This window comes from Schistosoma mansoni, chromosome 3 (genome assembly GCF_000237925.1).
Source record: "Schistosoma mansoni strain Puerto Rico chromosome 3, complete genome".
Taxonomy (NCBI): Eukaryota; Metazoa; Platyhelminthes; class Trematoda; order Strigeidida; family Schistosomatidae; genus Schistosoma; species Schistosoma mansoni.
In genome coordinates this window covers 2,918,350-2,931,422 of record NC_031497.1, presented here as the reverse complement: position 1 = coordinate 2,931,422, position 13,073 = coordinate 2,918,350, and the positions used below count along the sequence as shown (strand labels likewise).

The 13,073-nt window shown below is 34.8% G+C and overlaps 1 protein-coding gene across 1 annotated transcript in view; it reads right to left on the bottom strand.

Annotated features, from left to right (window-relative positions):
* The window catches only part of Smp_132420 (hypothetical protein), a gene marked incomplete at both ends in the record, with an annotated part of 22,507 nt that overhangs the window by 3,214 nt on the left and 6,220 nt on the right, over positions 1 to 13,073 (bottom strand). Inside the window, 4 exons of the mRNA XM_018798899.1 lie at positions 3,118 to 3,609; positions 4,697 to 4,981; positions 7,267 to 7,389; positions 9,471 to 9,600. Coding sequence (XP_018650742.1) covers positions 3,118 to 3,609; positions 4,697 to 4,981; positions 7,267 to 7,389; positions 9,471 to 9,600 — 1,030 coding nt within the window. The remainder of the gene's footprint in view (positions 1 to 3,117; positions 3,610 to 4,696; positions 4,982 to 7,266; positions 7,390 to 9,470; positions 9,601 to 13,073) is intronic.

Sequence of the window (13,073 nt, the reverse complement as noted above, 5' to 3'; positions counted from 1 at the left end):
TTCAATTGACTCATGATTTCAACTATATATGAAAAATTACTTAAAATCTTCACAGAAAACCTCCATATATAAGTTATGTTGAAAAAAATTCATCAAGACGAAATTTATGATTAATTTCTACATATATGTAATCTGTTCAATAAATATAATAAACCATTTGAAGTTTAATGAGTTATCAGAAGTTAGTAATTGATAGATGCAATATTAAATATCACTTCACGGGTATTCAGACAATGCCATAATCTGAATCTATGAATCTAAGGAAATTTGGCAGGATTTTAATCAAATATGAATAATTGACAACCATTATACATGATATAATGAAACCTCAAAAGTTTGATATCTTCCTGACTTATAAAGATAGTGTTGTTTTTTTGATTTATTTACTTTATTTAAACACATACATATTGGTACAAAAGGGCACCAGATACATATGCGCCACAATAATACATATGCGCCACACAGATACATATATATATTTTTTGAACTATTAACTGATACTGGCTTGATGAGATTAAAAATTAAAATACTGCTTAATTGTAACCTTTCAATACCTTTGTTTATTCTACCTTATTGTTACCATGTTTAGCAGAATTTTATTATTACTATAATCGCCATTAATGCAATTGTTATCATCCTGAAAAATAAGTATATATATTTGCTATTGTACAGCTTTGAAAATAAATTCGCTGAAAAAAGAACTCTTCGTTGAACCAATCTTTCTGATTGTATGTTTCAATGGGTATATACCGTTTACTCAACTGTAATTTCACCAAATATAATCATCCATATATCATGTGTTTCATCATATTATTAATATACGGAACTTTCGTGCCTCCGGAAGATTGCCTCTAATCATATATACTCAAACAAAATGACTGATTACACTCTAATTGACTGAGTAGAGATATTCCATCAACACAAAGGTATACACAACATGATATTGGTTACCACAACGGATTTTCGTATGACTCTCTGATAAAAAAGAGTACCAATAATGATCAAAGTACATGTTCATAACAAACGTTAGCATTCATCATTTCAAAAAAAATTTGACTATCCTCAGAATAAACATACAATAAATTATACTGCATAAGAAATCTGATTCCCAAGAGAAAATAATTCGTGTTGATGTGTCCCATATGGCAGTCAAACAAGCTAAATGAACCATATAAGGTAATAACAAAATAATAGATGAGTTCGGATGGATTGTTGGATTGAAAATATTCATTTCAGATGGATTTTGTTGAATTGACAACAACAATAAATCATTTGCAACTTGATTAAACCAACTAACTAGAAACTCAGGTCCGTGATGAACACGCCAAGCTGATAATAATACAGGACCTGGATAAATAACAATTTCAATAAAAAAAGAATTTAGCGGTAAATAGAGTAACTACGATAGTACAGTTTAATTTTAAACAGATCCATCATATCGGTATGAAAAAAGTTATTGCAGCACTAATTCAAGCTGTTGTTTATTTCAAAAATAAGTAGCACAAATATTAATAAACACAGAGTCTTCATCTCTTTTCAGTATGTTGTCGACGAAATACCAAAATTATTTCCTGTAGTTACAAACTTGATATTACTGACTTCATACATAAACAAGTGCTGTACGAATTTAGAGAGTGGCAAAGTCAAACAGAACAGTTATCGACTTCCCTAATTATGGTTATCTAACACGAAAGCATATTAGATCATGCTATGATATGTAACATGATGCACGTTGCATTTAGGATGGACCCATGATAATAATACAACATATCTAGCATTTACCCGTTTATTGGAAGATCTAAGTAATTTCAACAGTATGAAGTCTCAAAATGTATGTGAGATGAACTTGGTGAGTAGCTGATCAAGTAGGCTTCAAAATTTTGATTGGAATATTTTTCATAAGTGCTAAACACTTCCATGACTAACTAATTGTTTTTTGGTTAGAATGTAATGCGGTTTTCTTTATTTATGCTTTGTGAATAAGGGAAAAATGAAACTAATGATTCCATATAATGACCCATCAATTAAGCTAAAAATATGAGCCAGTACTCTCAAATTAGTCGGTCTAAAGGTGACGCGCCGATTATAAAGCTTGAAGGTGTCTGGGTCTAACCTCTGATGAGATTGTGGATCCCCATTATTGTTAAAAATTCTGAAAACAAACAAAGTAGGCTTCAATTACTTTAAGTACCCCAGCTTAACAAACTTGAGTTTCATAGATCAATTGGCAAAGCTTCTGAACATTGATAAAAAGTAGTTTGAGCGATCCGGTTGTTGATATTAAGGCTTGTATTTTGATCAGACTTTGTTGGTTCCGATGTTATAACTATAGATCGACTAAGTAATTGTCTCAGAAAAATATAACTACAATTAGTACCTGTTATAAGTTATTCGAATTGGATAGAATTTTGAATGTATTGGAACAATAACTCATGGATACCAGTTGTCATTCCTTAATCAAATAAAAACATTATGATGAGAGTACGACAAACAACTAATCTTACGGACATTTAAAATTAAGGTGTTTGATTTATAAAAAGACCAAGACAGTTCTTAACATCAACAACGGAAAAATACAAACCTTTACAATAAGATATTCATACCCGTTAAACAACTTGGTGACCATCTGGACTCAACAGCTAAGATCATAACGTGCCGAGCGCTTGGATTAAAAGTAACTGGGTTTGAGTACCGATGTGAGTATCAACACTGGGATGGAGATATATCTAGGTGATGAGTCTGGAACAGGAAAAAACACGCGTTGGAAGTACCACTACTAGCTACAATCCATCTATTCTAAATAAGTCGATAAGGACATTGGAGTTTCACGTACGATTTTCTTATTCAGGTTTACTTCTTAAGTCATATTATCAACTCTAAATGTTTGGCAATAATTTCTGGAGAGATTAACAAACTGGTGGTAGTCTAAGAATTCAAAGTATGATCGTAAACTATTGATACTAACAGTAGATTAAAGTTTGAAAACAACGTTGTATTTCTCTCACTCACATATAATAAATATAACTCACGTATTTAAATAAAAACCAAAAATGATAGTAATTAAAGCGAGAGAGAAACAAACTAATCATGTAACATACGTCGAATAAATATGATCACTTGTTCAATAGCTGCTTTTCTAGCCGTCAGATTTATCTGATCATCCGCTAAGAGCTTCATCATCTGAATTAAACACTCGATCGGTTCTAATAATTTATTTCCAAAATCTAATGATGTAATTTGTTCACGATTCAAAATAAGTGGAAGCGGTTTCAAATTGAATTGTGTCACTAATTGACTTTGTAAATGTTCAGAACATGAGCCAGAATTAAAACAAGGAACTGGTGTATCTGGTTTATAAATATTTTTTTGGCTGCATTCACTGTCTACTTGAATACCGCTCTCAGTAACTACACGACAGTTATGTAAAGCTGAAGATACATTATTCATATTTTGTTCATTCAGTATGGTAGGATTCGGTCTATATAAGGGATTTCTCCAATGAAACTGTAAACAACAACTAATGGCAACAGCAGCTTCGGAACGTACTTCATTAATAGGATGCAATAACAGTCGACAACATGACGTTAAAATGTTCATCAAATTGTGCTTCTGAAGAAAAAATGTATTACACAATTTATTGATGAATAAAACTAGCCAAGCACTTATATGGTACTTGTAACATACCGTAATATGATAAAAAAAGAACTACAAAGGTTGTGTTGCTTACAAAAGATATTTTTTGTAGATATTTTGTGTCGGATAGTCATGTCAAATTACACATATAATAGTAGATTACCAATATACAATTAACTTATATTTATGAATGAATTACTTTGAACTTATTTTAAGCATAAAAAAAGCCATACTTATATATATCGGTGAGTTGATACATAGGGATATAATAATGACACTCTGAAAACAATATTGATACTCTGTTACCATATCAAACCAATATGGTTCCAAAAAAGTGAATTTTAGAAAGACAATCCATGAAATGCATAACAACTGAAACTAACACTTATACTTCACAGTAAGATAATAAAAATATAAAACTTATTGAAGAAAATAGAAAACATTCATAACTACGAAGTTAGAGTTGTAGACGATTTCTTTTAACTTGCAAAATATTTTAAACGTTACTCAGGTGAACACAAATAAACGAGTCATTAGATGAAAACCATACTGCATTCAATCTCAATAAGACTTGGTGATCAATTACAGTTTCAATAATTCGGCTTTAGGCCACCAATTTAGTATATGGGTTAATGATATTACAAAGGTGGCAAAACGAATACAAGTGAAGCACGGTTCAGCCCAGTGATCCCAAGGTCAAAAAACGAACCACTAGAGAAGACTTGATCGTAATATAACACTAGTATAGATAAAAACTTGATCTGTTTGCTTTCACCGTCAAAACTGATTTCATTCTAAATATGGGAAGAACACTTATTAGCAGGTGGCCAATTTGCGTATTGATAATGACTAATGAAAAGAATAAGTAGTGTAAGTCTTTCAACCGTACTCGGACAAACAAAGAGAGAGTCAATAGAAAACAGTTACTTCACTGTCTCTAAGACAGAACGTTCTTAGAATAAACTTTTTAAGTAAAACAAAATATTACAAGAGTATTGGACTGTTATTAAATAAAACCATGCTTTAAGTTTGAAATCTTACTTAGTAACAGAGCATAACTTACATCTAAATTTTGCTCTTCTATCTTCTGTCTCCCTAACGGACTCATACGACCTAAACACCAGTCTAGCGCGACACTACCAAGAGTGTTTAACTTCAAATCTGTTGTTTGAGGTTCTTTGAAAGCAAATGGACCCAAAGAAATAGTAAGTGGTCTGAATACTTTTATCGATGGACTGGGTGAAGCTGGTTCAATTAAAAGATGGTGTAATTTTTTCCATCCTGTATCACTTATATATTCATATGAATTTAACAACAAAGCGAATCCTTCACAAGCTAATGAAGCTACCTGATTAAAATAAGTAGAGTATTTTTAATGAAATAATTAATGAAACTTCATTACGAAAATAGTTTATCTTGGCATCAAAATAACACAATTACATGGTGAGCATGTTAATACATTCATTATTATTCAATGTAATCTTATGTAGACAATTAGCTTGCAATGAATCAAGCATTATCTGGTTATTTTTTTATTTTTAATTCACTCAACAGAAGTAAACATAGGTTTTCATTTGGTGAAGTAGAATTACTCTAATGACAAACCAAACAATGGACATCTGGCTGGTATAAACCAAAAAGGTTTTCGTAAACCTATGGGGTTAAATTTTAATACTGATATTATAAATAAATAAAATAAAATAAATTTTGCAAGTATAAATTAATGTACTTGACTTCAAGTCATACATTTTGTTAATGATCTAGTAAAACTACTAACCTATGTACCCATCTACCTACACTGAACTAAGTAAACAAAGAATTAATAATTCTGAACATTTCTCTGCATACATTTTAACTGTTTGTTTGATAATTGGCTATACATATTAGTTGAAATACTCTCGAAGGTTTGCCAGTAAACAATAAGAATAATTAGACAGCAAATGGAATGATCTGTATTCTTGGCCAGTCAAATTGTTCTTTCACTTGTTCAAGAATAAGCATCCACGCAGATTTAACTCAATTAGATGGATCTGAATTCAGTAAGAAAACTCAAATAAATTACTTACTTGCTTACTAGCTCCTGTTACCCCTCTTGGAAGACCATAGGCCAAACACTAGCATTCTCCATCCAACCCTGTTCTGGGCAATCCTTTCCAGTTCTTTCCAGATGTTATTCATCCTTTTCATATCTGCTTCAATCTCCCGGAGTAATGTATGCCTTGGCCTTCCTCTTCTCCGCTTCCGTTCCGGATTCCAAGCTAGGGTTTGCCTCGTGGTGCAGTTTAGTGATTTCCTCAATGTATGTTCGATCCACTTCCAACGTCTTTTAAGAATTTCCTCTTCAGTTGGAAGCTGGTTCCTCCTCTCCCATAAAACGCTGTTGCTGATGGCATCTGGCCAGTGAATGTTGAGTATTTTGCGTAGACAACTGTTTATAAATACATGTACTTTCTTCACGATGGTTGTAGTAATTCTCCACGTTTCAGATCCGTATAGTGCAACTGTTTTGACGTTCGTATTGAAGATTGTATTTTTGATATTGGTTGACAGTTGTTTTGAGTCCCATATGTTCTTCAATTGTAGGAATGCGGTCCTTTGTTTGCCAATCCTCGCCTTTAGATCTGCATCAGATTCTCTTTGTTCATCAATGATGCTTCCCAGGTACGTGAATGTTTTCACCTCTTCCAGAATTTCCCCCCCAAGTGTGGTTGGCTTGACGTACTCCGTGTTGTATCTGAGAATCTTGCTTTATCTTTTGTGTGTGATGAGGCTTATTGATACATAGGCTGCTGCTACATTAGTTGATTCTGAGATGTCCATTGTATTCCATGCTTCCCGTCAGATGTCGAGGTCTTCATAATCCAGTCAGTCACCAGAAGAAAGAGGAAGGTAGAAAGTAGACAGCCTTGTCTGACTCCAGCCCTTACTGGAAATGCATCTGTCAGCTGTCCTTCATGCACCACTTTGCACTGTAGTCCGTCGTATAGGTTCTGGATAATATTGACAATCTTCTCAAGAACTCCAAAGTGTTGAATAAGTTTCCATAATGTTCTCCGGTCCACACTGTCAAACGCTTTCTCATAGTCGATGAAGTTGATTTAAATAAATTAGTTATGCTTATAAAGTTATTCGAGAAACTAGTTGTCCATAAACTGTATAGTCATAGCGAAAGTTTAGAACAAATAGGCATTTTGTAATTGTTTAATTATATCCATGAAATTTCTTGTTAAGACTATTTCCCGGAAAAATTCCAAAGTAAGCTAAAGAAATATACAGGTAAACAAAATCTGGAGCTAGGTAATCCTTTACGCAAAAGAATATCATCGATTATTGATTTAATGATGAGTTTGAGTAGTATACAAATACCTCATTTCGATTGGTCATATATTTCATTAGTTCGCCTTATTTAGTGAAGCATACTGGTCGTAACTTGGATTGTTAAATGAGTAGATTATAATGCAAACTCTATTAATGTCGTTATTCTGATTGATAAAGAATTATGAATATCAACAGTGTGAAGATAAACCAACCATTTTGAGAAGAATTATTGTTTCTTTATTTCTAATAATCATTTTTCTAAAGTATAGTTTAACAAGACAACTTCAAATTATATAACAAATGATAACAAATTACTTCTGGATTTTCATCTTTTAAACCGAAATTAATCCATTCACATAGAATTTCATCTTCCAAAAGAAAATTAACAGTATCCAAAGAAGAAGATGGATCTGCAGCAAATTTTGGATGAATAGCAACCTATCGAAATATGTTGAGTAAAAACAAAACGTTGACGTTATCACCAAATAGAGTATTTAATACAAATACATCTTCAATTATGAAAGATGTCGTAAGTATTACAATGTTTTACTATGATGGGAATATCCTTTGGGCCCGATCACTACAAAATGTGTAACGCTCACTATTATTTATAGGGAATTCATAGACAACTCACTGGTGAACATAGATTTTAAACTAAATACATTTTATTCAAGATTATCAATCCCAACATCTGACCTGTTTTCATGGAATACCTTCGTGAAAACGTTTGAATTATCATTCACTGAGAAAACACTTCATCAGCCAAACTTGAAATCCTCACATGTGTAGTAATGACAAACTATACTCCATATATACTGCACTGGTATTATTGGATACTTTGATTAATCACCATAGGAAGGCCTCGAGTTGTAAGTAAAAAGGTAAGTAATTCGGTTAAATATTGTAGAGTTGGATAAAGGAAATATCCAAAGATTATTGACTTTTGGTTTATATGGGTTACAGGAGAAAAGGCAGGTACCTTAGTTAGAATTTTTCATTCGTAATCAAACTGCTAAAGTTTTGACGTACAAACAGGGGCTAGCGTTTTCTTTACAGACAAACTAAGTTAAGCAAAGGAGATGATTATTAATAAACTGATAAAGAATCGTTTCCTTAAAAGTTTACCCTGCGTTTATTAAACTGCTATAATTTATAAATAAAGACAGAAGTCTGATAGTATTGCACCCAAAATTACAATAAGAAAGCATAATTTATTTGTTTTATTTATTATGAACTTAACAAAAATGTGATTTATTGACATTTACCCCAAACATTAGTAAACATACATTTTTAAATGTATAGGAAATGATTAGTCGGCAAAAGCCACACTTGTAAAGTAATGAGGTGATAATATGGTATTCCTTAAAATAATTACAGGTACTTTTTTAACTAGTTGAGTAATGCATAAACCCTAGTCACATCCAAAAGACAACTTAAAAGTTAGTTCTTCACCATGGATTGACATGGCTAATTAGTAATCGAAAACCAGGAAGCAATGGACGACTGTATAATATTCTTTATGAATGCCCACACAAGAGCTCTCACAAGATCGAACAGAAGATATCTAGGTCTTGCAAACTGGCCACAGAGTTAGGACTATATATTTCACATTTTCAACTTAGATCAGTTTACTAATCATGTGCTCTTTCTTAGTTAGGTTCCTGGACATCTAATAAAGAACAGTGGCCAATTAATTACAAACTGCATTGGGAGTAGGACCAATATCAATGGTGGAATTGAATGGTTGTTAAACAATATTATAAATCGACTAAAGTTGTGAATGTGAACTGTGAACTGCTGGATACTAACTTAATGAACGTTCGAGATTTGTAGATGAGTAAAAACGAGTAGCTTCCTGATTTTCAATTATTCATCGACTAATCTTGATCTGTGAGGAAAAAATAAACTCAAACAATAATTGCATCCACCAGAAATCATAATTTTAGCAGACGGCTATTCCAAAATCTAAATTGAATCATGCTAAAAACAAAATAAGCTGAAACATTTATACTTGTTATTTTTAACGATATTGTTGTATCCCGTGGAGAATTATGATTGGATTTGAGAACTATTTATGGACCGATGTGATATGTATATTTCCTATTGTATTATTGTTAAGCAACTAAACTATTCGTATTCGTGTTCCTCTTATCATAAGCTTTATTTTGACCCACAGACTATACGATTTACCATTCTTGAGTTATCCTCAGTCTATTAATTACTGTTCCCCCTATTCACAGCCATATTTGGCCAAATCTTGTACAAATGTTATTTCCTATTTTATGGTACGATATGGTCTGTTTGATTGGTATATAAACCCAGCGTTTTTGAGAATAATGATTCATATTGTAGAGGCTGTTATTGGTGTTCTAAACTTAATTGGTTGGGCTAGGCAGATAGCAGGACTGATATGTACTCAAGACTGCTCATATGGCTTTTGTGTATCATTGGGTGATCAATAAATTCACTGTTCTCAAATAGGCGAGCCAGTCGATATAACAGATGTGAATAAAACTAACTTTCAGTAGTTTAAGTATTTGAGAATATGTTGCCTTACGAATAGCCACCAACTCATGGCTAAGTAACCGAAGAAGAATAAGATGACCACGCCATAAAACAGTTGATGATGTATTTTGATGTTTTACGTAGCTGTGAATTTATCAAAGGGAAAAAAAATACGTATTATTTAGTATTTACTTTAAACATGAAATGATCAGAAGCTACGATACAGTTTTTTTAAACAAAAGAGCCTGAAATAAGCATATTATAAGTGGAAAAAAATACATGCATACAATTATCTGGTATTTTCTATAAACTCTTCAAGTCAAGAAGCTGGACTGGCTTACAGTCTACACAGGCAATTATTCTACAAAACCTGGTAATGAATAAAGATAAACAACATTCACTCAATATATATTTTGCTTAACCATCTCCGCTGTACATAGTACAAGTGACGATGAACGAAATGAAGAAAAGTGATGGTTAAACAGTGTAATTAAGACGTATTCAGTTGACCGAAAACAGTAATGTAAGTTGACTTGTTAAAGAACTATATTTGCTTTATTTATGTACGATATATAATCCTAATATTAATTTATACGCCTTCTCATTAAAGACTAATAATACTAATTAGATAAAATTAAAAGAACATTAAGAGCTGGGAGACATTTTCGCAGCAGAAAATATGAATCTCTCAAATGTATGAAAAGACTACGTGCACCCAGCTCATTTCAGTCAGACGTTCCTCAAACGCTGTCATAGATCAATGTTGTCTACTTCTATTCTTACTGTAATAGACACAGTAAAATGTTTAAACTACATTTCTTTCCTGAAATGAATGGAACTACTTCTTATACATGGAAATTAATTTGAAAACGTTATAGTTCATGCTATGATAAAATTTTCGCATACAATGATAATCCTTTAGTCATTAAACATGAATTCTCTCAAAAGTATACAACACAATAGTTATTTTTAAAGAAAATTATCTGAATAATGGACAAACGTTGTATAGTTCAGTATATTGCCAACAAAACCAATTTCTTTAATCAATCAGCAACTTTCTTCCCCAGTGAGCATAGTTTTAATAAGACACTAGTACGAAAAACGAAGTGTACGAGTATTTAAAATAAGATTGACAGAATATGATTTGAGAACCCAGGTATGTAAAACCGAAAAGCTCTTTCGGTGAGGGTCATCACCTTCCTTTTATCGGTTAGTGATTATTTGTGAGATACACATATCCAATATCTTAATTTAATACCACAACTACTCTAGACTTCATCGTTTAAACAACTTACTTTGATTGACAAACTGCCTCTCAGGAAGCTCAAAAGTTTAATTCAGTGCACAAAATACATCAACATAATTATTACGACCAGTTACTAAAGAAAATAGATGATAGAGTTAACCAATAGCTGTTGGATGTGTGAACAATTATTCGTGTTCCACCGTCTGGTAATAAACATAACGATCCATCTATTACCAAAATCATACTAACAGTGACAGTAGATCAGCTCGATTATTAACACGGTAAGAAGTAATGTAATTTAAGCTACTCAATAACTAAATTTACTAGTATATATGAACTAAGAGGAGCTACCAAAAGTGAGAAGATAAGATTAGAAGGAAAATGCCTCCCACAACTAGATACATCAACTGATAATACAGATAGTGGCCCCCAAATGCCCTGGTACGTCCGAGAGTGGGGAGAGTCCACTCTCCCTCTCCAAATGCTCTCACATGGCCAGCGAATATATAGCCTCTGACAGGGAAGTCCTACTCACTGCCTTCTCGTGGCGGGGGTGTTGTTCACGAAAGTGAGAGGACGAAAAGCGAATGTCCGGCGCTTTAACAGGGTTGGTGGACACGGAGGGTCCACCTAGGGGAGTTGGAAAACCCTGATTCCAAACCAATGGTGCACATGGGCTCCAGTATCCTGATGGTACAAATGGCGAATGAACCTGCTGTTGGTCACCGGCTACCATGGGATTGCATCTCCTTACGATGCTCCACTGCCTTGTGGATCAGAACTTTAGGTCAAAGGCTCGGGGTGTGGCCCCCTAAGAAAACCACCTGCTTCGGTTTGGGCACCCGGGCAGTATCACAGCCCACACACAAATAAATGAAATGATGAATTCTATTGACGATACTATTCTCGCTCATATTAGAAGCAAGACAATTTACACTATTGTTATTATTATTACCATTATTATTATTATTATTATTATTATTATTATTATTATTTACTACGTCGCTTTTTCACTCCCTTTATTCTCAAATTGTGTATCCTTCCTTTCCAACTTATGCAGTAGCTCGCCCATGGTGGAAACTCTGTCCTATCTAAACGATCTCCAGTCACTGTCTGGTTGAAAGTGAATGCTTCCACCGATAATGAATACTGAAGCAGTCTTTCTGAAACCACGTACGCCGTTCAAGCTGGCTTCCTTCAACGTTCGCACACTAATGCAGATCGGACAACAGATGGGGCTGGCTATGTCTTTAGAAAGTCTTAATGTTGATGTTTGCTGTCTATCCGAGACCCGCATTCAAGACCCTAGTGAAGTACTACAAATTCGTTCTCCATCTGTCGCTTCGAAAAGCTTGTTTCACGTGCGCTTATCCGGGGACTCTGTGGCATCTTCGTCTGGTCTTGCAGGCGTTGGTGTTACACTAAGCGCTAGGGCTGAGGCAGCACTAATCGATTGGATCCCCATTAACAGTCGGTTATGTGCTGTTAGATTAGAAAGTTCCATCAAAGTGAGAAGAAACCGGCGTGAGGAACGGTGTCTTTTCGTCATCTCCGCCTATGCCCCGACAGATTGCAGCCCGGATGCAATCAAGGATGAGTTTTACCACCAGTTAACAGTTCTTCTCCAGAAAGCGCGTTCGACAGATATTGTAGTATTAGCCGGAGACTTGAATGCTCAGGTCGGGCGTCCAGGCACAGAAGAGAGTCGTTTAGGTGGCCGGTGTGGACTTGTTGGTCGCGGGACAGATAACGGGGACCGTTTGCTGCAACTGTGCACAGACCACAACCTGTTTCTGGCTAGCACTAACTTCCGGCACAGTCATCGCCGGTGTGCCACCTGGCGTCCTCCCTCTGCACCTCAAGCCTGGACTCAGATTGATCACATCGCGATCAGCTACCGCTGGCGTGGTTGTGTACAAGACTGCCGCTCCTTTTGGAGTACCTATCTGGAGTCTGATCATGCCCTGGTCTGCGCCAATCTCACCTTACTTTTCAGTAGCCAAAGGATTGACCACCACCAACGGATCGATGTTAGTAAACTGGCTGCAACTTCTGTTGCAAGTAAGTATCGAGCGAAGCTAGCCTCTAGGCTAGCTACCACCCCACTGAAAAGTATAGATGAGCATTGGTTGCTTCTTCACGACGCCATGAAAATGGCGAGTAAAGCTGCTTGCGGCTTCGCGAAACGTCCCGCTTACAAGCACTGGGTTTCTTCTGGCTCCTTACAACTGATGGAAGCCCGTCGGTCTACTCCGGGTGACCGTGAGTTTGACCACAAACGAAGGCTGTTACGTAGTGAAATCGGGCAAAGCTTGCGTAAGGACCGAGAAGCCTGGTGGTCGGAGCGTGCTAATGAGATGGAAGCAGCAGC